General features: G+C 41.2%; 1 protein-coding gene across 1 annotated transcript; it reads left to right on the plus strand.

The window, feature by feature from the left end:
• The first annotated feature begins 2162 nt into the window (after positions 1-2162).
• LOC143592873 (lysine-specific demethylase JMJ26-like) lies at positions 2163-27377 on the plus strand. Its single transcript, XM_077072673.1, has 17 exons — positions 2163-2317; positions 2684-2765; positions 4176-4311; positions 4572-4673; positions 9718-9899; positions 10689-10813; positions 11536-11636; positions 11689-11850; positions 12444-12489; positions 12561-13094; positions 25356-25635; positions 25745-25948; positions 26010-26082; positions 26155-26240; positions 26322-26441; positions 26516-26753; positions 26839-27377. Exons 1-17 carry the CDS (start codon positions 2163-2165, stop codon positions 27375-27377), a joined length of 3165 nt encoding a protein of 1054 aa, XP_076928788.1.

The following is a 27377-nucleotide window of genomic DNA, read 5'->3' on the forward strand; positions in this document are numbered from 1 at the left end:
AAGATTATCTTATTTGTTTTTCTCTCTTAACAAAGTATGTAGTTATGATTGATATATTATTTATTTTGTTATCAACTACTAGTCATTAGACATTAGTTTGTTTTGATCTCTCTATATATAGATGGACGTTTCGTGTTTAGGAGCTTCCCGTCCCCATCAAGTCTCTCAAATTCACCGTCTCCATCACTGTCTCTTTTACTATTGTCGCAACCTCCACCACCATGACCACCCCGCTATCATCTACCGTAAGAAAAATAGTTTCAGCAGCAGCTGATCACTTACGGGCAGGACGCCCTGCCGGTAATTACAGACAAATCATTGATGAAATTAAATGAAAATCCAAAAAATAAAAATAATTAAGAAAATCATCGTTAATCCTCAACTGAATACCAATGTACACCATAACCCATGAAAACAATAGTTTCACCAACGGTTACTGGGTTCATGATTCTGGCTCGAGTAAGCCCAACTCTAGTCGTTTTTTTTTTCTTTAATGGCGGAACTGTTTGCTGACATATGCCCTGGTCACTAACTTGAGGTTAATATCTGGATATGATTCTAGTCTAAATTAGAATTTAGTTGGTGATTCGTTGAATTGATATTAAATTTTCATATAAGTTTCATAAAATATAATGTAATTAATTTATCTGTAAAATATGGATATGTAATGTAGGGTTTATTCATAAGATCCAAAAATGCAACATTTCCTAATTTGTACATTGGCTTATCATCTAATATTGGTCATTAACATCAAGTCACTTTAACACATGGCAATGTCATTAAGACCTAAAAGTGTACAACTATTCGTGCACATATCTTTCAAACACCAAAATAACAAATACTAATCCATGTATGTTACTCTGTATGCGTGTGTATTTTATATGATTTTGTCATACATATGTCTAAGGTTCGTTGATTTAAATATGACTTTTCTTGTAGAATTGATTATGCTGGCATTCACAAGTAGATAATGTGAATGTCTGATTGCTTTGTTCATGGATGGAGTGAAAGGTATGTTAGAATTTCAAAAATAGTTATAACTATCATCCTTTGTCTTTCACTAACATGTGATATTTATTTTCATTTTTAATCGAACTTTCCTCGTGATTTTTAAACATTAATAACCTTTTCATATGCTAATATATTTTTTTAAAAAATTACACCATAAAAACGAGCATATATTTCTCTTTAATTTGAGTAGTATTGTAATAGTTTTATTCAGTTAAAAAATAACATTTTACATAGGGGCGTTCGCGGTCTAGTTTGGATGATTTTTAAATTAAACCGTCAGCCAAGCCGTTAGTAACGATTTTTTGTTGTCAAAAACCGAAACCGAACCTTTGAAAATTGAAAACGGCCGGCCAAAAGTTAATAAAAAAAATCAACCGTTAAATCAAACCAATGACCGGATTTACGGTTTCAAATCGAACAACGAACACCCATACACTTTTTATATGATTACCAATGTATGTGTTTCCCGCTACTTCGCGTGGATACCCGTCTAGTATATTAATTAATAATAACTAATTACGAAATGTACGTAATTACGTTTTTAAAACAGTGTAATTTTCTCTATGTAAAAATATATCCATCATTGCATCACAAGTTGCAATTGTAATATTGATATAATCGGAATTACACAAAAGTCTAATTAACAGTAGCAATTATTAGAAAATTAAAGCTGCATCATCTTCTTCTTTGTGCACTGCATACTAAGAAGGACCAAAATACCCCTATCTAATCTATTTCTTACCCTCTATTAATAACGCCGTGCCACCGGTGCCGGAAAACTGTTACACATATCGGAGAAGAACAAACTCCGCTTCTTTGCAATTTCCTCAAACTGTTCGACCGAGTAAACACAACATCCTTTGGAATACAGAACCGCGTGAGCCACCGGAGAGTTAACCAGAACCGCCAACAGCTGGTCTCTGTTCAACCCACCAAACCCATGGTTTTCATATCCAAAATTGGAGCCAGAAGAGCATGAAACAGGCATGGATTGCAGAACAGTGACTTGTGCTTTCAGAAACTGGATGTAGTTGTAAGCTTCTTCGTAGATGGTTGCTATGTTCATTCTTTTAATGTTATTATTATTATTATTATCCATTGGAAGCAGCTTTTTAAGGACTGCGTCTTGTCGCTGATCGTATCCGCCGGTGATGGGAACAGAGGTAGTAGTGGTGGTGTTGGTGAATGCTTTTGTTTTAGACGCCTCGTGGACGCTTGTTCGATTGATCGGGGCTCCGGTAACCGATAAGTGTCGTCGGAAGCTTGAGGAAGTGGAGAATTGGCGTCACCGGCTTCATATTTTCCGGTGAGATGGAAATTTGGTTCCATGAGTATATAGAGGGTGAGAAGTGCATGCCTCCCGGATATAAATAGGAGTGCTAATAAATTAATTTACCAAAATGGTCACAAAAGATAATTTAATTGGCTATAAACTATTAATATAAACATTTAACTTTTTTAACTTTGTTTTAGTTAATGTTAGTTTTTATTATAAATATCGGCTATTATCAAATGGTAAACAGATGCACTAATTACTCGTAAAATCTTGAATGGGCCAAATGTATGATGCTTTTGTTGGTATGAAGCCGAGACGATGGATGATTTGTTTACATGTTGTTACGTCGTGTTAATGATTTGGCAAGATTTAAGTAAGTGTGTAATATCGGGCTAGGCATCCACAAGTTTGTCCCGGGCAATGCAACCAAGATGAAGGTGGTGCAAGCACGGGTGTTGGCCTCTTATTGGAATCTATTGTGAGCTTGTAATGAATTTATTTAGGAAAACATTCCCGTCAAGATCGAAAAGATTGTTTGTTTGACTAAATCGTTGACGTTTCTTTGGCTCAAAAGTAAATCGAAAGGTTTGGATTTAAGTCGGAGAACAATAAAATAAAATCGCTTTGTAATCTTGTTTTAGTTCTATTGTTTGTGATGCCCCTCTTGCAAGCTTCTTGTTAGTGGGGTGGTGGTTTATTTTGTGTTGATGAAAGTTGTCGGTTGAAAAAAAATAAGTTCAGCAAATTTATGAACTCTTGAAGTTCTTGTATTTCTATTTCCTTTCTTGGATCACACCTCCAATTTCAATTGTATACTATTTGGCTTCTATTTTTTAGTCTTCATCTTACATGATTTACTTTCAAGTGCAAATTGTTTGGAAATGCAATTTTCAACTGGTAATTTTCTAACTATCGAGCTAACCAGAAGGATATAAGTTTACCCGACCCTAACACTTCTTTTATGTGACCATGAATATCGATGTTCGAAGTTGTCTAGTCTTTCATTTTCAAATATTTTTCAATGATCTGTGATTGCTTGTTTTAAGAGGAGTGCCCTCAAAGTTCTTTTACCAAAGTATAGGACTGAATTGTTTTACACCGTAATACACTTGACTGTTTGTTTTTGAACCTTCGAATTGATGGTTCATTAAATTTTCACTAAAGAACTTGATGGCTTCTTGATTGATTGTAATTGGGTGTTCATTCCATCTTCCGATTATTATTAGAAAAATTATCTATTATTATTACTAATTCCATGAAAGAAAATTGAAATTTCATCACCTTTATATAATTATTTAATCTTTTTGGAGGGTATTCTTGGCATTTCACAAAACCAAGGGGGGACATGCGGCAAATAGAACAGTGACGACAGAGCAGTGGCCGGCACAGGTGTTTGTGTACTATTGTACGGAATTCGCTACACGCTTCTTCAACTTAACCATAAGTACATTTTAAGCCCCTAAACATTTACCACTTCACATATAACTCCTTTAACTTTTAAGAAAATTAAGCCTCAAGAAAACCATAATGAATTAGGGATTCATAGAGTTAAGTGAACTTTTAATAAGTTAAAAATCATTTTTCTATCAAGCATATTATTTTTCAAATTCAATTCCCATTAAAACAAATTCAAGTAGTCAAACAGGTTAGCAAATAGCAAAGAATTTTGATTTCAAGTCTTCAACGAATGTAACTACATTATAAAATTTGAAAAGTTTCTGATTAATTTATAACATCATATCCTTAGTTTCTCGAACATCAAGCTTGTTGCTTCTTGATTAATTTGAAATAATAGTGAAATTAAAACACTATTGAAATAACATGTAGTTTGTGTAATTTGATTCAACTCCTTTTATGTAAATACTAGTCAGGTCCCGCGGTATGATAGGGAACAACAATTAAAGATAATAACGAAGCCGATGCTGTTGATGAGGGCGACGATGATAATAATAATTCAGTTGGAAAGACTGGCGGTTCTGACAACAATAGGAGAGGCATGATGGATGAGATGGACAAACACAAAGGCTGGTGATAGTATATGTTGAATACGGAGTTGCCTGGATATGTGATACGGTTCCTGCCGGTTTAGACTGGTTTGAATGGTTCGTTCGACACATGCGAATAGTCTAGGATTCGTTACCCTCCCATGAACTCGTGGATGCCCAGACATATAAGTGCATCGTAATCCTTCTAACAACAGGAGCCAGTCAGACTTTTTTTCTGATAAGGGAGAGTCCCGAACACTTGTATGAGTATACGGTTATACCCTTTGTTAATATTGCAGGCACAGGTTGGGTGACTTGTAAAATCAGAAGGAAATTACCCAACCCCGAACCCGATATATCTTTGGGCAAGATACGTGAGTCCTTTGGTACAATAATGGAAGGTAATGTACGATTATCGCATAGGCGAGTACATCAGAATCAACGAAAGTCGGTGAGTCCCCGCTCCCCATATGGATTTAACATGAGGATAGTTGGTTCGTATCGTTTGTATTTTTGACACCGATTGTATACAAAAAAGTCAACAAAAACGTTTATTTTATTAATAAATAAATGAAAAGTATTTATTTATTTTATTAATGTTTTTATTAATATAATCTTTTAAAAAAGTATTTTTTTAATAAACTAATTATTAATAAATAAAACAACATTTATTTATTTTATGAATATAATTTTTTAAAGTTATATATTAATAAAGTAATTATTTAATAATATAAAAAATAGCCCCATATGCAGCCCAAATGCGGCATACAACCACTTTATACGTCGCTTATAGTGCTAAACGTGGCGTATAAGGGGTTTATATGTCATGCTTATACTTAAACGCAACGCTTAAAGATATTTTTGAAATTTGAAACGCCTAAACGCCACGTATAGGACTAAACGCGGCATATAACCTCATATACGTCCCACTTAGGTCTATACGGTAGACCGCAATATAACCCCCGTATGGCACCAGACGGGGCACATTAGAAACAAACAAACACACAAACACTCTCAATCCCGACGGCCAAAAAATAATCTGACTCGACGAACAATCCGACTTGTTTAACCATCTTCTACACGAGGTAGGTTTTGTTATGGTGTTTCGTTATATCTCGTTTATTGGTTTGGTTTTAGATTCCTTAGTTATCACAGGTTTGGGTTTAGATTCGTTAGTTATCACGGTTCGGGTTTTAGATTTTTTTTGTTAGGTTTTGGTATTGGTTCGGGATTTATTTAATTTTCGTTTAGATTAGTCAAAGGGGATCGGATTCTTAAGTTTTTTAAATCCTGAAGAACAATACAGCCGCATATAGGGCTATACGCGGGTATAGTTCTTCATTTTTTATTTTATTTAATAAAGTTAATAACAATTTTTTTAAAAAAAATCACTATAAAAGATACTGATTAATCTTTATGTTAATTAATTAATTTTAAAAAACTCAATAAAAATCTAACTGATCTTTATTTTAATTAATAAACTTAAAAAAAATCACTAAAAAGTCTAATTAATCTTTATTTTTATTAATTTTTTTAAAAAAATTCACTAAAAATTCTAACTAATCTTTATTTAACTATTATTTTTTTTTAAAAATCACCAAAAAATAATGACTAATCTTTATTTTAATTAATATATATTTTTTTTAAATCCCTAAAAAAGACCAATTAATCTTTATTCTAATTAATAATTAAAAAGACACTAAATATACTAATTAATCTTTATTTTATTTAATAAAATTTAAAAAAATCACTAAAAATACTAACTAATCTTTATTTTAATTAATAATTATATATATATATACATATATGGAGCAGTGAGATTAGTAGATGACATAGACGCGGGCATCGCGCTACATCGAGGGGGATTTGGAGCTACAAGTTTACCCATATACCCAGTTTGCGGCGGAGAGCACGACGGCCCGCCGATAGAGCCACCTCCGACAGATGCAGCCGCAACCAAACTTGATCATTTGTTGGCCGTTTATAGACAGTTGTGGTGAGCGGGAGCAAAATCATACCCCTTGGTCGCGATTATTTTCCTTCAACTTACCCGCGCACAGGAAGCTCACTTTAGAGTTTTTCGCTACCTTCCATTTCAGATGTTTGCTTTCCATTAACTTGTTAAACTTGATTTCTCTAACACCGTTTTATATACAAATATACAAACAAGTTGTTAATATTGTTAAGTCCATGCGCGACAGGACTGTTGAAGGTACCCATGGTCGAGGGGGCGGATCATCGTCTTGTGGAGATTTATTTCCGCATATTCGGGGTTCACCACTAATTGTCATTAGAGCAATTTTTCGTGTTGCTCGGCCTGTACACACAGGAGGAGGTGCGCTATCCGATTTACACTGAGAGCATACACCAGACGTTATATGACGTGTTGCGACATTGGTGGACCGAGATTGGCGGCATGCTTTCGAGGATACCAACACCAGGGTCTTGTCTATCCGAGCCCGTTGTATAGATACATACATAGTATTTTATTAGTCCTAATATAAAATTATTATTATTATTATTGGATAATATTGGAAACTATTCATTCGGTTGTGCAGGTACCTACACTAGCTGATAGCTTCGATGATACAGGGTCGATGGCAGGTTACCGATCAGGACCTGTTTTATTTGCGGTGCATCCTGACGGGCAGGTGTCACACCATAACATACGGCGGAATATGTTGTGGCGTGAACTATTTGTTCACAAGACACATTACAATATCATAAAATTTAAATAATAATATCTAAAATTGCTTTATTAATTTCAAATCAAGTACACAAGTCTCAGTTAATTGCAAATATAACCACAACAAATAATGTAATATCAACTTGTCTTTTTATTTATAACCTAAAGTCTTTTCTAAATGACATTCAACCTTCACTTTAATCCAAAGAATAACTTGCAATATGCGTACAAAATAGATATATTTGTCAACAACACATGTTAAGTAAGTAATCACTAGATTTTGTTAATATATATATAGAGGATTAGGTTCATTTCAGAAGTGTTTCTTATTGCGAGAAGTGCGAGAAATGAATTCAACCAATCACATTTTTTTCTTTTATTTTATCATTTATTTAATGACAGGGGTGTTGTAGTAAAAGATCATGTGTTTTTCATATTTGGTAGGTCATAAATTTTGGAGAAGTTACAATTGTTGTTTTTATATTTTTTAATATATAGTCAAATTAACCAATGTTGAATTCTTGTTTTTTTTTAATTTATCAAATTCAATGTTGTCGATTAATCCATATTATTATTTTTTTATTCTCCTAATTTGAATTTCATACATTTGTCCAGATAATAGTTCCAAAATTCAATAGTGCTGATAATTACACAGAGTACTTAGATGAACCTACATAGTATATAAATGAACCTACACATGAATAAAATTGTACACACACAATTAGAAAATGCCACCTACAAAGTACATATACGAACGTACGAAGTACATAAATGAACCTACATACGATAAAAAATTACACATACACAGTACATATATAAACATACGCAGTACATAAATAACATAGTAATGATAAAAAATTATACATACACAATTTGAAATATCATATATACAGTACATATACGAACCTACACAGTACATAGTACATAAATGAACCTACACACGATAAAAATTAGACATACACAATTAAAATACCACCTACATAGTACATATATAAAACTACATAGTATAAAATAAACTTTTTTTTATTACATTAAACAACAATATATGGATCATATACAAATTTTTATATCACAAACATTGTACGTGTATGTATATATATATATATATATATATATCACAAACAAAATATTATCTTTCATTACTACACACCAATAATGTATATTACACACAAAAAAAGTATTTTTCATTCCTACACAATATTTTATTGATTGTATGCAAAATGTTATATCACAAACAAATTAAATGTATGTATCCTACACAAACAACAAGTATGTCCTACATTAACATGTGTCATATACAAATTGTTATATCCAACACAAAATGTTGTATTTAGCACAAATTGTTAAACTGAAATAATAAATTACATTGTCTGAAAATTGTAACTAATAAAAAAATATTATCAATAAACGTGTAAAAAGAATCAATAATATGCAATATGCAAGTTAGTTTGAAAAATACACTAGGAAACAAGAAAAAAAAAGACTACCATAATAAATAGATGAAATAAAAGAAAATTAAAGAAATTAAATGAATTGAATTCAATTAATTATCAATCAATGAAAATTAAAGCTTGAAGCTTTTAACAAGGAACCGGTGAGAGTTACACTTTTCTTTTGTTTTAATTGTGTTACATAAGTTACCACATTACCCTTTTAAATTAAAATAATCCTTATAATAAATTCTTATTAATTGCAAACATGCCACTTTCGTTAATGACCATTGATTAATAATATCAATGGTTGAAATCGACTTCTCGCTGTAATATCACTTCTCGCAAGATCCATCCCATATATATATATATATATATACACATATAACTATGCAAATAAATATAATGAGTATCAACAATTAAATATTAAACAAATAATGAGCAAATAATTGGTGTCGGTTGACCATTGCCTAGTGAATCGGGCTTTGGCTACTAAGACGAAATAAATACAATTAATGGTGTCGGTTGGCCAAGATTAATCGAACACAAGCGATGGCTACTAAGACGGCGTATGATCATACTATAATGTGATTATGATTGACTCGTCCGAATGCGATAAAATAAATCAACAAACAAGTAGCAAGTAGCATTTAATCATTTTATACAACAAATCATGATTTGCTAGTTAAATATAATAGATGAATACAAAGCAGGTACACAAAAAGTCCCAAAACAGTTTGAAAATCAGTAAACGATGGGAGTGATTACTGACGTTAATGATTGGGAGCCATATCTCGCGAGAAATTTCGATATCTCGTGAGAAATCTCCTGATTTCTAAAATGTCATTTTTAGCCCCTGAACTTCTATAAATACGTTTTTAGCCTTTTTAAGCGATTTTAAGTGTTTCGAAGCTTTGTTTGACGAGTTTGAAAGTTATGAAAATACAAAATAAGTTAAAACAAGTTAGACACTGATAAATACAAAATTTAAATAATTTGAAAGATCCTAATTATATACCGAGTCTGGTTAAACATAAACAAATTCAAATACGAAAAATCTGAGATGTCACAACAGACACAACAACCTTGCCCACTACTTCGCCGACTACGTCTCGTCTTACTCCTGACAACGAGGGCAAGGGTCGTTGTTAGATGGCCCTTCATCACACAGCTTACGCTGTCTTGGGGCTACTTTGTCCTGCTAGATGCCCTGCCAATCCTGCTGTTTGGTCCAGGACTTGAGGGACGATCCTTAGTCCCTGTGTCATGAGTATGCGTATCGTCCAACGCTTTTAGGCCCCTAATGGTTCGCACGACTGTTTGGTCCAGGACTTGAGGGACGATCCTTACGTTCATGTGCCGCTGGTCGAGCCTCCACCATTGGAGGAAATGGAGGTGCAGATCGAGGACCAGCATGTGGAGGGGGATTAGCGTCCACAGGTCCAGGAGGGGGTGGGGTGGCGCCCCAGGCAGAGACGGAGCTGGACGCCGTGGTTGAGGCGGCTGATAAGGTACGCTTTATTATCGTTTAATATCGTTTTATTTTGAATAAAATATTAATGTTTACTTATTATCATCGTTTAATGTTTATTTAATTATCGTGTTGATATCATCCTGCACCACCCCATTTTGACGATGGGGCTAGCCCATTGGGAGCTGGATGGATCATGACAATGATGCCGCTGAGTTAGATTTCTTTGTTTTCTTTTATTTGTGCGATTTGGTTGTATATATATCGACAACTTTATTTATATTGCTTGCTAATTTATTTTTTAGCCTTCTTAAAATATTGAATTCGATCCGACATAACCACAATCTATTAAAAAAAGGTTGAATTTAATTAACTTATTTACTAACAAAAAAAATTTGTCTATATGCCACGTATAGCTCTATACGCGGTATATAAAAATAATTACCCTTATTAAGGGACACCGACTTATACGCATTATATAACCCTATACGTATTGATTTGTATTTCGAAAAGGAGTTTTAACTGTTAAGAGAAAATCCTTAAGACACAATTTATATGTTTATATATCTCTCAGGAAAGTTTGAATAAAAAGTACACATACAATAATAACATAACCCTTAGTCTTCTTCTTGTTCCTCTTACTGAACAGTGAACAACAATGAAGTACGAAGCTGTTAAACTAGGATCGTGTAACAAAGCTAACTCATCAAGTAGAAAAAGGAAGCATGCGGATTCTACTTCACCCAAGGTGAAAGTTGGAAATCATTTTTACTTTACGGCCTTGAGTTGTTGCTCATTTTTGCGTGTTTGATTTGATCATCTTTGGCAGGTTAGCAATGGATTTCACGAACAAAAATGGTGCCACCAATGTCGTACTAGGGTTGATCGAGACCTTGTGCTTGACTGCATATTATGTCGATCCAAGAAATATTGTGTCGCTTGCATCACTAAATGGTATTTAATTTAATTTATTTCTCAAAATTACATATTTTGTACAAATATTATTGAACAAACAACTTATGGGTCCAAATAATAATAATAATAATAACAATCGGGTTAATTGGGTTTTGAGTATTCGTTTATCGGGTATAGGGAGTGTTAATAGTATCTACAAATATTGTTGAGACAAACAACAAAAAATAAACTGGAATCCAAAAATTATCATAGATATTTTGTTATTTGTATATAAATAAATCACCTGAATAACAAAAGCAAGTGACGGTGTAAGGGTGTTGATCGGGTTTAGTTTTCATGTTATTCAGGTTTTCTATGTTTCAAAGTCTAAAAACAACCCGCCCCCATCCCTAATAACAATTGGGGGTTTAAGGGGGTAAGAGTTATTCGGGTACGGGTGACCCGGTTCAGGTTGGGTTAATTGGGTACGGGTAAAATTAATAGACGGGCCTAGGTTATAGGGTGACTCTTTTTGAGTAAAAAGTTCATACACAAGAACATGAAGAGTGACTTGGTGGTGGGGCCCATTTTTTCTTTTTTTTTTTAATTTATCATATTATATATATAGAGAGAGAGATATTAGAAAATAAATAGGTGGTGAACCGGTGATAATGTGATAATGTGACAATGTTTGTGTGTTTCCATGTTGGGTGATTTTGAAAAATGAGTGTTTTCTGACTAGACACGTGTTTAGGTACTAAATTAATCGACATAATGTGTAGGTACCCCCACGTAGCAGTAGAGGAGTTTGTTAAAGCGTGTCCCATTTGTTGCAACAATTGCAACTGCAAAGCATGCTTGCGTGGATTTTCACCTAAAGTTGGTTTCAACAGCAAGCACTTGTGGTATCATTATATGTGTTGTATAGCGTATAGTAACTGGTTCCTTAAATTTTATGCAGAACATGCAGGCGTATTCTTGTTCTGAATCTAATAAAATCAATTACTCCAAACAAATCCTGCACAAAGTGTTCCCTCTTGTGAAAACACTGAATGAAGACCAAATGATTGAGGAGGATATAGAGGCTAAGCTTAAAGGTATTGTATCTTTTTAAGTTAAACCGAGTCAGATGAGGCATGGTTTGGGCTAAAAAAATCATTAATTTGGTTCGGGTCAAAACGGGTGTGGGCCAAAATGAAGTTGGGCTGAAATGAGTCGCTTAGGATAAAAAAGAGTACCAAAATCGGTTGAAATGAGTTAGCATTTTTTTTAACTAAAATTATCATCAAGGCAGCTAAAAAGTTATTATGAAAAGTTGAAAACCAATTAATATTACAAGCAGTGATTCCATTGAACAAAAAGAATGGATAGGATAATTTTAAACAAAAATAGAAAAAATATAAAAAGAACTCACATTGTAACAAGTATTAAGCTTAACACACCAAGATTGACTACCAAATCGCTAGACAACAACCTGCACAGCCAGCAGCCAACAATCTGATAGCAATTATCGGCATTAGGTTTCCAAAATTGGCACTTCGATTTCCATTTTGAACCTGCTTAAACCAACACTAGAAGCTAGACATGAGTGAAACTTATCCTCTAAATCCGATTTTAGTTATATTGAAACAGTTATTTATTTATTTATAATAATAATAATTATTATTATTATAATTATCTCATTGGGCAGGTGCATCTGTATCAGAGTTAGAGTTACAGGATGCTGATGTATTTTGGTTAGTCATGTCATAAATATTTACTTGATTTTGTTTTATAAAGTGAATTTGCACATTTCTCTTTTATGCAGTGACCGTTGCGGATCATATTTCTTTAACTTATATAGAAGTTGTGCATGTGGATATGTTTTATGCCTTGCGTGTTGCCAAGAGTTGCGTGATGGTCAAGTGAGTGGTGGTGGATGGAAAGCCCGCATAGATGGTAGCATTCCTTGCTTACCAAAAGATATTGGTGGTTGTAATGACGGGACACTTGAGTTGAAACGCATAATGTGCGTTGATTGGGTTGCTAATATTCTAAAAAAATCACAACGGGTTCACAATGTCAACAATGCTTACGATAATCCCCATACTTGTACGGAATGCACTGCCGGTTGTTTGTATTCTTTGAGTGCTAAAGACATTCAACCTCAACATATGCAGCATTTCCAGTTGCATTGGTCAAAAGGTGAGCCGATAATAGTCAATGATGTTGTTTCACCTTTTTCCGGGCTAAGCTGGGAGCCAATGGTTTTGTGGCGGGCTTTTTGTGACCTCAAAAAAGGTGGCAGCGTCGATCATGAAGTGAATGCAATCAACTGCTTGGATTGGAGTGAGGTCAGTATGTTAACACTTATGCTGACCATAGTCGGTTAGAGAGTTAGTTATATGGCTAGTTCTCTAACTAGCTATGTGAAGAGGTAGGTCCCAGCAGGGCTCAGTTGGTCCCGCATGACTCACCTTGAACAGGGATGTCTGCGCAAAGACCATCTACTCCCGCAGGACCCACCATGCTCAGAGAAGCCTACGCGCAGTATGCAAGCTGCATACGCAGGGAAAAGCCTCCCAATGGTAAAGTAACCCGCCTGTTCCCGCAGTTGCGGATACAAGCCATCAGGGAAGGCTACCCGCACAGCATAGCTACACGCATAAGGCTTAACACTTACAAATATTCAGTGTCACCTGAAAGAATGAGCAAAGGCGGGAGGGGGAAAACTCCCGCCAAAATGGGCCAGTCTGTATGATGGAGGATCTTTTGCGTGATACCTGACGAGGTAAAGACAAAAGATCTGACCAAGAATGCGACAGCTCACTGACAGCAGCGTGGCAGACAGCACGCCACAGCACTGTGACCAATAGCCGCCGCCTGCCCACCAACTCCTGCCAGACCACGTGCCTAGCCTGCAGTTGGTAGAAGACGAAGAGTGCACGGCACGCCTGCTCTGTGTCAGCCGCTACCTATCCACCACTCACAGGTAGGGCACGTGCATAGGTTACAGTTGGTAGCGTGTTGGGCCGGCTAAACCCCTTGGAAACCCACCTTCGGCTATAAAAGACAGCAAATGGTATTATCATTTCATCATCTACTATCTCGTATAACTTACTTGATAATTGCTCTAATAGTATTCATATACTTTTATATTTAAAGAGCAATATAGACTGATTCTCACGCCGGAGGGTGGTCACAAGGAGGAACCCCCCCCCTTCTCAGTGACGAGCTCACGGTGTCTGTTTTGCAGGTTCCCTGAAGTACAACTTACTCTGCTGGACCTAACCTTCGTGGGAAACATTACTTAGCCCCCAGATTACCCATAATCTGCCCGGGGTCACTTAGTGTTTCTTCATTGGCGCCATCCGTGCATAAAGCTAGAACTACATCTCTCCAGTTTTTCAAAACTTCCAAGATGACTAGAGAAATTCCGGTAACCACAACCCCAGCCACTGGGGTAAACACCGGCAACACAATGTTTACAAACACTACCCCAGCCACCCAAGCTGGGGCAAGTGAAGTACATTTTACGAACACTACCCCAGTCACTCATGTAGGGGCAAGTGGAGTAAATATTCCACTGGGATTCACTGATGCCCAGCTGGAAAAACGAACTCGAGCCCCTCGCCAAACACTTGATCAAGTGAAGGCATGGGCCGAGGCACGTCAAAGAGAATTTCAGGCTGAGTTGGACGAACGCTTGCGTTCAGTCCAACAAGCTGAGGAATTCGGTAGTACTCGCCAGCACCTCAACATGAGTAGTGAGTACGAGTACTCAGACGACGAGAGGGAAGACTCCGACACCGACGCGAACCCTCGCCATAGGGCGAAAGGGAAGCGTAAGGAAACGGATCCCCAACCAAAAAGGAATTTTGGGGAAGCATTCCAACCAGTCACGGAAAAAAGCTCGCGTGACTTCTCCAAGGCCTTTAGACCTACTGCCACAAACGCAGGAAGGTCAAAATTTGCAAGGGACATTGCAGAAGCAATCGCCCCGAAGAGTGCCAAACAAATGTCCAACATTGGCACATACGATGGTCTATCCGACCCAGATGACCATCTGAACAGGTTCATTGCGGGGGCAACCGTCAGTAACTGGACGGAGCCCACGTGGTGCTACATGTTCCAGATGACTCTGGTAGGAGCAGCCAGAGCATGGTTCGACCGTTTACCGGTCCACCACATTTATGACTGGGCAGACTTCCAGAACAAGTTCAGTCAACAGTTTAGTCAACAGAGGAAGCACACTGAGGAGCAGTGGACGATCCTCAACTGTGTGAGAGAAGAGGATGAATCCTTACTGGACTTCATCACCCGCTTCAACTCCAAGAAGCTGAGTCTGGGCAACATCAGTGAAGACCTCGTTCGCGCCGCTTTCATTCAGGGCGCTGAGTACCCAGAACTTATCCGCACTCTGACGGGTAAAGACGGCATGCCATCCACGTGGGATGCCATAATGACGGCAGCCAAGCGCTTTGCCGAAACGGAGAAACAGCTGGGAAGAGATCTCCCCCAGAATACAAACCTCTACACACAGAGGACAAGGGAAAACAATGTGAGAACCGCCCGGCTAAACAAAAAGAGGCGGCAAGGTATTTGGCAGTCAAGGATAAACTTTGACACCCCCTCAAGCTCTCGCCCTCTGGTTGGCGGAAGGGACAACACGCACCCTTCGAACCGGAAAAAACCGTTGGACGCCACTCACCAAGAGCGTCACGGAGATATTTGCCACGGAAAAACTGCCATGGCCAAAAGCCCCAGCGATCCGACAGAAACCCAATGCGGATCAAAGCAAGTCTTGTGACTTCCATGGGACAAAGGGCCATAGCACTGAGGAGTGCACATCCTTGAGGGACATCGTCGAGACATTCGTCAAGGATGGGAGGCTCGCACACCTCGTGGCATCTATCAAGAAGGGAGGAAGGAACGACAACAGGTACAGGGGTAACGGACGAAAGCCCGTCGACATCAGCATCAACATGGTCCATGGTAAGGTCAGAGGAAGAAAGAGACCGATGACCGAACCATGCGCATGGAAGGAAGCAGAAGTGCGCTTCCCGCGAGTGCCGGGAGGTCCAAACAAAGAAGGCCCCATTGTCATTAAAAGCCAGCTGGGGCACTACATCACCTCCCGCACCCTCGTTGACAATGGCGCATCGTCGACAGTGATGTACAGGCAGTTCTTCGACAAGCTCGACGATGAAGACAAGGAACGCCTGGAGACGGTCTACGCTTCAATGGAAGGGTTTGACGGCAGCATGAACACTCCCTTGGGCACCCTATCTTTCCCCGTCACTCTCACCGATGGGAATTATTCACGCACGGAGGATGTGGATTTTGTTGTAATGAAAAAACCACATCATACGTATGACATCCTATTCGGGAGAGACGGGATGGCAAGATTCAACGCCGTGGTATCCTCAGTCCACGGCATGATGGGATGGCCAACAACTGAAGGCGTAGCGATGATCACGGGCATTCCCCAGGTATGCATCGCATCTGTCTCCTCTAAACCCAAACCGAAGATGGCCAAACAAACCATCACTGAACCTGAACAGTGGGCATTCAATGGGAAATATCCCGATCAGGCCGTTACCATTGGCCCGACAATTGTTGATCAAACACGCACCTTACTCAAGCGCTTACTGCAGCGAAACGCAGACATCTTCGCGTGGACACCAGCCGACATGACTGGTGTACCCCGGGGTAAGGCAGAGCATAAGCTCAAATGCGATCCGGCCGTTACGCCGATCGTACAAAAGCGCAGAGTAATGGGGCCCGAGCAAACCAACGCGTGCAGAACCCAAGTCAAGGAACTCCTTGATGCGGGCATCGTGCGCGTTAGCAAATATCAAACGTGGGTTGCAAATCCCGTAATGGTACCGAAGAATAACAAACAATGGCGCATGTGCATAGATTTCAAAGATTTGAATAAAGCATGCCCCAAAGATTGTTATCCGTTGCCAGAAATTGATCTCAAGGTGGATTCGGTGGCACCATTTCGCCTTAAATGCTTCTTGGATGCGTATAAGGGGTACCATCAAATCCACATGGCTGTAGATGACCAGGACAAAACCGCCTTTCGGACGCCCGATGGCACATTTTGTTATAAAATGATGCCATTCGGACTTAAGAACGCGGGGTCCACGTACCAACGACTAATGGACAAAGAGTTTCGCGCCCAAATTGGGAGAAACTTGGAAGTCTATATGGATGATTTGGTCATCAAAAGCCCCGAGCCATCGGCGATGTTGAAAGACATTGAGGAAACTTTCAACACGCTCAGAAAGATAAACATGAAGCTCAACCCGAGCAAGTGTTCATTTGGGGTGGAAGAAGGGAAGTTCTTGGGAGTCATTATTACTAAAGATGGCTTCAGAGCGAACCCTGAAAAGGTCGAGGCCATTGTCAAAATAGAATCACCTACCACCATAAAACAGGCTCAAACACTGAATGGACGGCTAGTCGCGCTTAACCGCTTTTTGGCAAACCATGCGGATAGGTCGTTCCCATTTGTGTCAACGCTAAGAAATTGTTTAAAGAAAACGCACTTCCGCTGGACACCAGAAGCGGAAGCAGCTTTTCAGGAGATTCGATCACGCCTGATCGAACTCCCAACACTCACAGCACCACAAGCGGGGGAGGAGTTAATCCTATACCTCTCCGCAACAGATAGAGCAACCGGGGCAGTCCTGCTTGTAGAACGAAAAGGCATCCAGATGCCAATCTATTATGTTAGCCGCGTGCTGGCAGACGCGGAAACCCGGTACTCTACCCTGGAAAAACTGGTCTTGGCACTCATACACGCTTCACGCAGGTTGAGACGATATTTCCAGGGTCACCCAATCACTATTCTCACTAACTTCAAACTCTCAAATGTTCTAGGCAAACCCGAGTTATCGGGACGTCTAGCCAAATGGGCAATTGAATTGGGAGAATATGCGATTCAATACAAGCCGAGACCAGCCATTAAAGGCCAGGTCCTAGCTGATTTTATTGCAGAAGTCCCCGCTTCGCGGGAGAAAGAGTGCCAGGGGGAGGTTCAACCCTCCCCAGCACACGAAATCAATGAGGTCTGGCGACTCTACACTGATGGAGCTGCTAGTAACGAGGGTTCAGGCGCAGGGTTAAAATTAACAAATCCAGCAGGCCAGGAATATACTTATGCTATTCGGCTGGATTTTCCAAGTACGAATAACGAAGCTGAATATGAAGCATTCCTGGCCGGATTGAGGATTGCGCGTAAAATGGGTGTAAAAAATTTGGAAGCCCATGTAGATTCCATGCTAGTGGCAAACCAAATAAACGGGACGTACACGGCTGTGAACGACACAATGGCCTTGTACCTTGCCCAGGCCAAAGCCATCATGCGCGATTTTAATGATTGTAAAGTGATACACGTCAAGCGCAGCGAAAACAAATCTGCGGATGTGTTAAGCAAGCTTGCATCACTGGCCTTCACCCACTTGGGAAAGGACATCCGCGTTGAACTCCTCGAAACACCATCAGTCCCGCACAAGGAAATTTGTGTCATCCAAACCGGTACAGAAACATGGATGACCCCAATAATAAAATACCTTGAAGCAGGAACGTTACCAGAGTCAAAGTCACAGGCAAGAAAACTACGCTGTAAAGCACTGAATTATCAGCTGGTCAATGACACCCTTTACAGACGTAACTTTCTTGGCCCATTGTTAAGATGCGTGGACAACCAAGATGCTGACTACCTCCTAAGGGAGGTTCACGAAGGCATCTGTGGAGTACACGCAGGCCCCCGCGCTGTGGTAGCCAAGCTAAACAACGCGGGATACTTCTGGCCGGGGATGCATATGGACGCGTTGGCATACATTAGAAAATGCAGATCTTGCCAGCTTTACGCACCCAACACGCATCGCCCGAAAAATGAACTTGTTCCTGTCACTTCCTCGTGGCCATTTCAGAAGTGGGCCATTGACGTGACAGGCCCATTTCCTACAGCAGCTGGGAATGTTCAGTTCCTAGTGGTAGCCATTGACTACTTCACCAAATGGATAGAAGCGAAACCTTTAGCCCAAACAACCGCAAAGCATATCAAAAAATTTATTTGGGAATTTATTATTTGCCGTTTTGGACTTCCACAGAATTTGGTAAGCGATAATGGCACCAACTTTGCTGACAAGAAGCTACAGCAGTGGCTGAAAGAACTTCAAATCACCCACACCTTTACCTCAGTGGCACATCCGCAAGGTAACGGTGAGGTGGAAAGAGCAAATAAGAGCATCGTAGAAGGCATAAAGAGAAGACTCTTGGAACATAGATCCGGTTGGGTGGACGAGCTTCCACACGTCCTTTGGGCAAACAGAACGCTGAAGAAGACCAGTACGGGAGAAACCCCGTTCAGTCTCACTTATGGCACCGAAGCCATGATCCCAGTCGAAATCGGTTTACCCTCACCAAGGGTCTTAATCCAACCAGAAGACAATGATGCGGAAAGACGGTTAGACCTTATGCTAACCGAAGAGCGCAGAGACTTAGCCGCCGTGCGTGAAGAAAACTACAAACGACAAATGCAAAAATACTACAACACGCGGGTAAAACTCTGCAATTTCAATGAAGGAGACTACATACTGCGTAACAACGAGGCTTCGAACCAACAACGCCCAGGAAAGTTGGCCCCGATTTGGGAAGGACCATACGTTATCAAAGAAGTTCTGGGAAAGGGCGCATACCGGCTCGAAAGGCTCGATGGCACTCCCATCCCTAGAACATGGAATGGAGCTCAATTACGCAAATGTTATATGTAGATCAATTCCAACTTGTAAAGAAAAGGCCTAGAGCCACTTCTAATGGAAATGATTCTCCTTTCATGATGTATTGATAGCTTGTAACCTATGAACTTCCCTTACGGGAAGAAGTAGTTGCGTGTGGAAGGCGGCAATACCCGCATAAACACAACGCCAAAATGTTAAGTTTTAAGGAAAACCTACACGCAGGTCAGATGTAGGTAAAGTTTAGCCATCCTTGTAAGTGCAAGTGACGGTTTTACCCGCACAATCACAAACAAGGAAGCCAAACTTAACTTACCATCTACCACGTTAAAAGGTTAACTTATGAACACTTAAAAACCTACACGCAGGTCAGATATAGGTCTAAAGTTAAAGCCATCCTACTAAGTGCAAGTGACGGTTACACCCGCACAATCACGAAAGAGGAAGCGAAAACTTTAGTCCATTATCAACCACGTTCAAAGGTTTAACTTAATGCCTTAGAAATTTCGAAAAGGAAAACCTACACGCAGGTCAGATAGAGGGTAAAGATTAGCCATCCTACCAAGTGCAAGTGACGGTTTTACCCGCACAATCACGAAGGAGGAGGCGAAACTTTAACCCATCATCAACCACGTTCAAAGGTCCTTATTCTAAACACTTGGAAAATTGCTAATTCAAACTAAGTATGCAAGTCATAAGTTTATAAAGCAAGGAACCCAAGGAAGGAAATAACAATCTTATACGCAAAAAGATTAATATTTCACAATCTATTACAAGAATGGCTGGGTAATTACCCGCCTAAAAGAAATCTATACAAAGCTGTCTATCCTAGCAGTGGGAAAAGATCTTCAGGATCAGGCTTCAGGGCCACCTCCGCTTGGACCAGCACCGTCAGAGCGCGGCTGCCCAAGGAAAGCCTTAAGGATGTTTAGCCCATCATCAGCAGCAGCAGCTTCATTCACCTTCTCCACCACTGGATGCGGAAAGGCAGCGTACTGGTTCACAGCTTGGTCATAAGCAGCTTCAGTATTAACATTGAATAAAGGGAAGTTGGAGGGCGGAAAGCCTCTCTCAGCAAACCCTAGACCAAGCAGGAAGCCAGTCTTCTCCCCATCCTCATGAGAAGCGTTGAGGGCTGCGCTCATCGCATCGTCATAAGAGGTCTCTGAAAGGACCCGACGCACAACCTACAAAAGAATACATTAGAACATTTTCTAATTACGAGCGGAAAGCGTAAAGAAAAAGATAAAGATACCTGAGGCAACGCTTCTCGAAGCAGCCATTGGAGGGTAGCTTGACTTTCTTTGTAAGCACGTTCGGCTCCGCTTTTATCAAGGTTGGCAAGTTGAACTTCCTTGGCGGCAGCCTCTTCGACGCTTTTAAGTTTCCTTTCAGTACGGTCAAGCACCCCCCTCTGGTCAAGGATCTCCTGCAGCTTCTTGGCATCTTCCATTGCCAAGGCGTCATGAGCATGCTGAAGAGCCTTTAATTTGCATTTAAGCTGCTCATTCTCTTCGCGAAGTGGCTCAGCAACAGCTTCAGCCTTGGCAGCCCTCTCAGTTGAGTTTCGCGCAGTCTCCTTGGCCAGCCGAAGCTGTTCATTCACAGCTTGGGCAGCCTTGGAGCGGGCCTCGAGTCGCGCCTGGACTTCAACCTCGAGGGCCTTGAATGCCTTCTCCTTCTCGGCTGCGGCAGCGGCCAACTGCCGGTTCTCCTCCCGAAGAGCCCGCGCTTCAGATACATCTTTGGCGCGCGCTGCTTTTAACTTGTCGTTTTCACGACAAAGCAGCTCGACGCGGGGCTGCGTCCGGGCTTGGAGAACCCGAAGCTCATAGGTTAGCCTACCCTCCTGGTAGCTAGCCCAATCCACGCACTCCACAGGGGTGCGAAGGGTTGTTCCTCGGCGTATGTTCCATCTTGGAACATACACTTCATTGGAATCCGACACTGCAAAAGAAACAAAGACAGTTAGGAAAAGATGACAAAAATATACAAAGGAAAAAGAACCCTACGTACCTGTAGGGTCAATAACAGGCCGATAGCCGCCAAACCCATCACCCGAACCTAAAGGAAATCCATCCAACAGGTCAGGCAGACGGGAAGGTGGCATAGATCGGCGGGAAGCCCGGCGCGTACCTGATGGTCCGGCCGTCGGTGCCGGTGGCGCAGGTATAGTTGCAGCCGCTGTGGTAGCCATTGTTGGCGCCACCTCCTCAACAACAGTAACCGCCGGCTCCGTGAAAGATGCTGTAAAAATTGCACTCACGGCCGGCGGAGACACCTTCTCAGCTGGAACAGCCTCAGGAAGGCTGGAACCAGCGGAAGCAGGCGCAGACGCCTGGGTCGACGCCTCGGGAAGGCTGACCGAGCCTACCGTCATTGGCGGGGGAATACTTGCTCCAACTCCACCCTGGAATGCGTCAACATCCGCACCTGCACAAGCAAAAGTGTTAAATTTATTTGAAACAACAAATCTAGACAAGAATTATAGGGGTACTTACGGGGTTTCTTGAGCTTGAACATACGGACGAGTGGGGGCGAACCCGATGGAGCCGGCCTCTTGACACCGGTAACCGTCGTCGTCGCTGCCTCCCCGGAGGTATCACCTACAGCCTCCGGCGCGGTGGTCTCCTCACCACCGGGCTTCCCCGCCACCTCTGCATTATCTGACTCCGAGTCAGATAGGACTACCGGGTCGGCCGTAGAGGCCACCTTCTCCTTGCCTTTCCCGACGGCAGCCTTTTTCTTCCGTACCAGTGGAGGACCTTCTGCGGATTCCTCAGAAGAAGAAATGTCAACTCCAGCAGCAGGCACAGCATTGAGAGGTTCAGGATAGAAGATAGGCTTACCTGGCCGTCGGTGGCTCAGGATCTCTTGGCCTGGCGGGTAAAACCTCCACGAACCGACCCGCGGTCTGCTCTAAGATGGGCAACTCGTTCTCGTCCAGAGCACGAGTACCCATCCGCGCAGGACCATCTTCCTCCCGCGGATTCAGGAGCGACTGAAGATCGTTACCCTCTGAAATCAACAAGAAAGTTAGAAAAAATCATAGTCAGCAAAAAGAAACAAGACATACCATAAGGGACAGAGTTCGAACCATATTCGAGGACGATTGGAACCTTATCCGCATTCGCCGCCTTCCACACCCGGCTCATCCCCAGCATCACCATCGCCGACTCCGGAAAACGGAAAACCAGGGACTGGACCCGGGATATCTTCGAGAACCATTCCGCCTCCTCATAGTTGAGGGAGGGAAGGTTCGGAAGCGCCTGGCCATTCTTGAACTTCATGGCGATGGGGATGGCGCGAGCGGATATGAAGAAGAACTCTCTTCTCCATGAGCGAAGACTCCGCTCGGTGGTACAAATCTTTAAACCCTTGATACGGGTTGTAAGAGTGTACCACCCTTGGATGCACCTCCATGTATAGAAGGTCATCAGGCGGTCAACGAGGGGCTCAAGGCCCAGTATCCGGCACACCCACTCAAAGTGCCGGACCTTGGCAATGGCCATGGGGTGCACCTCTGTCAGGTGCACACCGTGCCTCTCTAGGACACGGTACACAAACTTTGTCAACGGAAACCTAAGGTTCCCGTAGACAAAGAATGCAGCATAAACCCCGATCTTGCCACTAGGGGCATCGTACACAGTATGGTGGGGCTCAGGAAACTCAGGCTCGAGAGACTCGAGCATGAACTTCCTGACGATATACTGGTACAGCTCGACAGGAAGAGAACACTGGCATTCGCCAGCAGTCTTCTGATCATCAGCATCGTGAGAAGACATGGTGGAAGAAAGAAGAGATTTCAGAGTAATGCTTTACTGAAAAGAGAAATTCGCCGGAAATTACTGGAGAAGAAGAGATGAAAGTGGAAAGTGTGAATTGCAAATAACCCTCTCCCCCTTTATATAGTAATCGCAATTAATGCGATGAAATTAATACGGAAGAGAGAGAAATCAAAGGTGCAATGAAACTATGACGCGTGGCAAAGGCAAGCTGGCAACAGCTGTCAAAAGGACGTGTGCCAGAGATTTCGCGGCTACGCGCCCGGAATCCCGTGCCCACGCGCCTGAAAAAGCAACTGGAATGACCACATAATGTCATGTCGCCATAACTTCTGGCATATCCTGACACAGTCAGAAGAAACCGTCGCACGACGTTTGAGGTATTGGGTTGTTATCCATCCACTAACTCTTCAAATTTCAAAATTTAAAAAATTTGAAGACTAAGGTTCAAAAAAGTAAGCGGAAAAATACCCCTTACCTTGGCAAACAAGTAACCATAAGCCGGGTGTGGGTACAGTGTAAAGGCAAAACCCTTCACATACCTAACACCCGCAGGGAATGGACGCCAGGAATACCTTGGAAGTAAAGTAACCATAAGACGGATGCAGGTACAGTGTAAAGGCAAAACCCTTCACATACCTAGCACCCGCTGAGAATTGAAACCAGGAAGGATCTTCTGGGCAATGCTTGTGAAAACGGAAATAATATCCCCGCATAGCGGGAACATCGAGTACTACGTTGTTTGAGGCTCCAAGATGGAATTGGTGGTTTAAACATAATCGATCACTATGTTCAAAAACTACCAGAACCACAGGGAGAATCCGCACAACTAAGACTCAATGCTCCTGACTTGCGAGGAGGTTACAGACCTACCCGCATCATACCCAAAGACCAAGCAGGAAACTCGGGAATTTCTGCAAGTGACAAGGACTTCCGCGGGAAGAACCCCCATGGAAAACCTTACAAAAACCCCTTTTCAAAACCCTTTGCTTAAGTCCAAAAGTTCACCTCACTTTATTAGACATTCGTGAAAAGAACATTGGACTGGGGGGACTTGAAGAGGTAGGTCCCAGCAGGGCTCAGTTGGTCCCGCATGACTCACCTTGAACAGGGATGTCTGCGCAAAGACCATCTACTCCCGCAGGACCCACCATGCTCAGAGAAGCCTACGCGCAGTATGCAAGCTGCATACGCAGGGAAAAGCCTCCCAATGGTAAAGTAACCCGCCTGTTCCCGCAGTTGCGGATACAAGCCATCAGGGAAGGCTACCCGCACAGCATAGCTACACGCATAAGGCTTAACACTTACAAATATTCAGTGTCACCTGAAAGAATGAGCAAAGGCGGGAGGGGGAAAACTCCCGCCAAAATGGGCCAGTCTGTATGATGGAGGATCTTTTGCGTGATACCTGACGAGGTAAAGACAAAAGATCTGACCAAGAATGCGACAGCTCACTGACAGCAGCGTGGCAGACAGCACGCCACAGCACTGTGACCAATAGCCGCCGCCTGCCCACCAACTCCTGCCAGACCACGTGCCTAGCCTGCAGTTGGTAGAAGACGAAGAGTGCACGGCACGCCTGCTCTGTGTCAGCCGCTACCTATCCACCACTCACAGGTAGGGCACGTGCATAGGTTACAGTTGGTAGCGTGTTGGGCCGGCTAAACCCCTTGGAAACCCACCTTCGGCTATAAAAGACAGCAAATGGTATTATCATTTCATCATCTACTATCTCGTATAACTTACTTGATAATTGCTCTAATAGTATTCATATACTTTTATATTTAAAGAGCAATATAGACTGATTCTCACGCCGGAGGGTGGTCACAAGGAGGAACCCCCCCCCTTCTCAGTGACGAGCTCACGGTGTCTGTTTTGCAGGTTCCCTGAAGTACAACTTACTCTGCTGGACCTAACCTTCGTGGGAAACATTACTTAGCCCCCAGATTACCCATAATCTGCCCGGGGTCACTTAGTGTTTCTTCACTATGGCCAACATAAGAGAAAGCACACACTAATATTGGATGGAAAATCTAATATTATTATTTATTAACTAACTATCACACATAATATGCAGGTGACTAGTAATTTTGGCAAGTTCTGTAAGGGATACTCTGAAGGCAAGGTTAAAATGAAGCTGGAAGATTGGCAACCGTCTTGCTTATTATATCAAGGAGAACTGCCATGCCATTTTATTGAATTAATTAATCGTTTGCCTTTTAAAGATTACACAAACCCTCAAAATGGCTTCCTTAATGTGGCTGTAAAGTTGCCTGATCTGTCATCAAAACCGGACATGGGTCCAAAGATGGATATTGCTTATGATGACTCTGTCACTAAGCTTCACTATGAAAAATCTGATACTGTATGATTTTTATTTATTTATTTTAATTTACTTAAAAAAATATATATCCTATATCTTTCTAATATCATAGCAGTTTTTACACAAAATATTTTAAATCATTACTTTGTAGGTGAATGTAATGACACATACCAAAATAGCGAAACAAAAGCATGGCGATGAACATGAAGCTTTAGTTTGTGAAGCGGGCCCACAAAGAAACGAGGGAGGCGCTGAATGGGATATATTTAAGAGGCAAGATGCACCTAAATTAGAGGAGTGTATAAGAAATCACTCGACAGAGTTTAAGCGCACTGATCGCCTTCCAGTTGAGCAGGTACTTCAAAACATTTGCCACAATGCGCTTATTTAAAACTTATGTGATTGTGATGACACAGATTTTTCACCCGATACACGATCGCACATTTTACCTTAACATGGAACATAAAAGGAAGCTCAAAGAGGAATTTGGTATGTCTTTCTCAAGTTTATTTCCAATTGCTAGTTATGCGTTCATCAAACCTTTTTTATTATGATGATTAGGAATCGAACTGTGGACCTTCACACAAAAACTGGGTGATGCAGTTTTTATACCAGCTGGTTGTCCTTATCAAGTTAAAAATTTGAAGGTCAGAATATATACGTATCACTTATGTTATTAACTTGTAAAAGCAGACTCTTTGTTTGCTAACAAACTTTCCTCCTTACAGTCGAGCACGAAGGTTGAACTCAACTTTATTTCACCTGAAAGTCTCCGTGAATGCAACCACTTACAAAAAGAACTGCGTATACTTCCCGAAAATCACAGGGCCAAACAACATAAACTAAATGTAAAGTATCTGAAATTTTCTGCAAGTAAATTTCTCGTTGAATAAATCAAGAAACCGATTTTTATGCTGTATAGATTGGGAAAATGCTGATTCATGCATTAGACCACGCGATAACAGAATTGTCGGGGTGTATGGATTTAAATAGTCCCACTGATGATCTTCATGATCAATCCACGGTAGCAGAATCGTCAGGGTTTATGGATTCAAATCGTCCCTCTGCTGATCTTCATGATCAATCCATGGTAGCAGAATTGTCAGGGTTTATGGATTCAAATGGTCCCACTGATGTTCTTCATGATCAATCCATAAACGGTATGCAAACTGCAACACTCAGCAGCTTGTAACAACCTAAATAATGTGTTTGCATTCTCATTATATATTATTGTATGCAACTTAGTTGAAGCAGGAATATCAGCCGGAATGTGGCGAGGGAATGCTGTTGGACAAGCCGCAAAAGAGATGCTAATGACGGTCGAGCACAGCTATCCGGACACATTTCAAGGGTTGCAAATCCTTCCAAAACCTTACTGGCTGTCCACTTTGAAAGAACTGCATGATTTCATTAAACGTTTTATTGAATCATCCGTGCACGCATTGACAGAAGATCAGCTCGCTAGCCTTGAGACTGATTTGAATTTTTTTGAAGATTTTGGATTCAATCTCTCGTGGGTTCGTGACAGGCTAAACATGGTAAAAAATCTGAAATTCGGAAATGACCCGTTGAGACGAGAGCTTGTGATTCTAGACGAATCTTTAAATGTTTTACGCATGGAGTTGATCGAAGCAAATGCAAGGTTTGAGAAGGCTACAAAGGCCCGGGACAAGAAGGCACTTGAGGTGGCTCATAAGTTTGGAGCTGAATATGATGTCGTGTTAAATGGCAATCTTGGCTTCGGGCTGCTGCCCGAGTATCATGAGGATTTTAAATATCTATAG

This window comes from Bidens hawaiensis, unplaced genomic scaffold, assembly GCF_021521415.1.
Source record: "Bidens hawaiensis isolate Kalapana, Puna unplaced genomic scaffold, B.hawaiensis_p1.1 tig00041330_1, whole genome shotgun sequence".
NCBI classification, from domain to species: Eukaryota; Viridiplantae; Streptophyta; class Magnoliopsida; order Asterales; family Asteraceae; genus Bidens; species Bidens hawaiensis.

Excerpts from the sequence above, each read along its gene's own strand:
- LOC143592873 (XM_077072673.1), top strand. The coding sequence starts at position 2,163 with ATGGGAACAGAGGTAGTAGTGGTGGTGTTGGTGAATGCTTTTGTTTTA. Across the intron at positions 4,312-4,571 it reads TGAGATGGACAAACACAAAG|GCACAGGTTGGGTGACTTGT; the intron begins GCTGGTGATAGT and ends TTAATATTGCAG. Across the intron at positions 26,442-26,515 it reads CCAAACAACATAAACTAAAT|ATTGGGAAAATGCTGATTCA; the intron begins GTAAAGTATCTG and ends TATGCTGTATAG.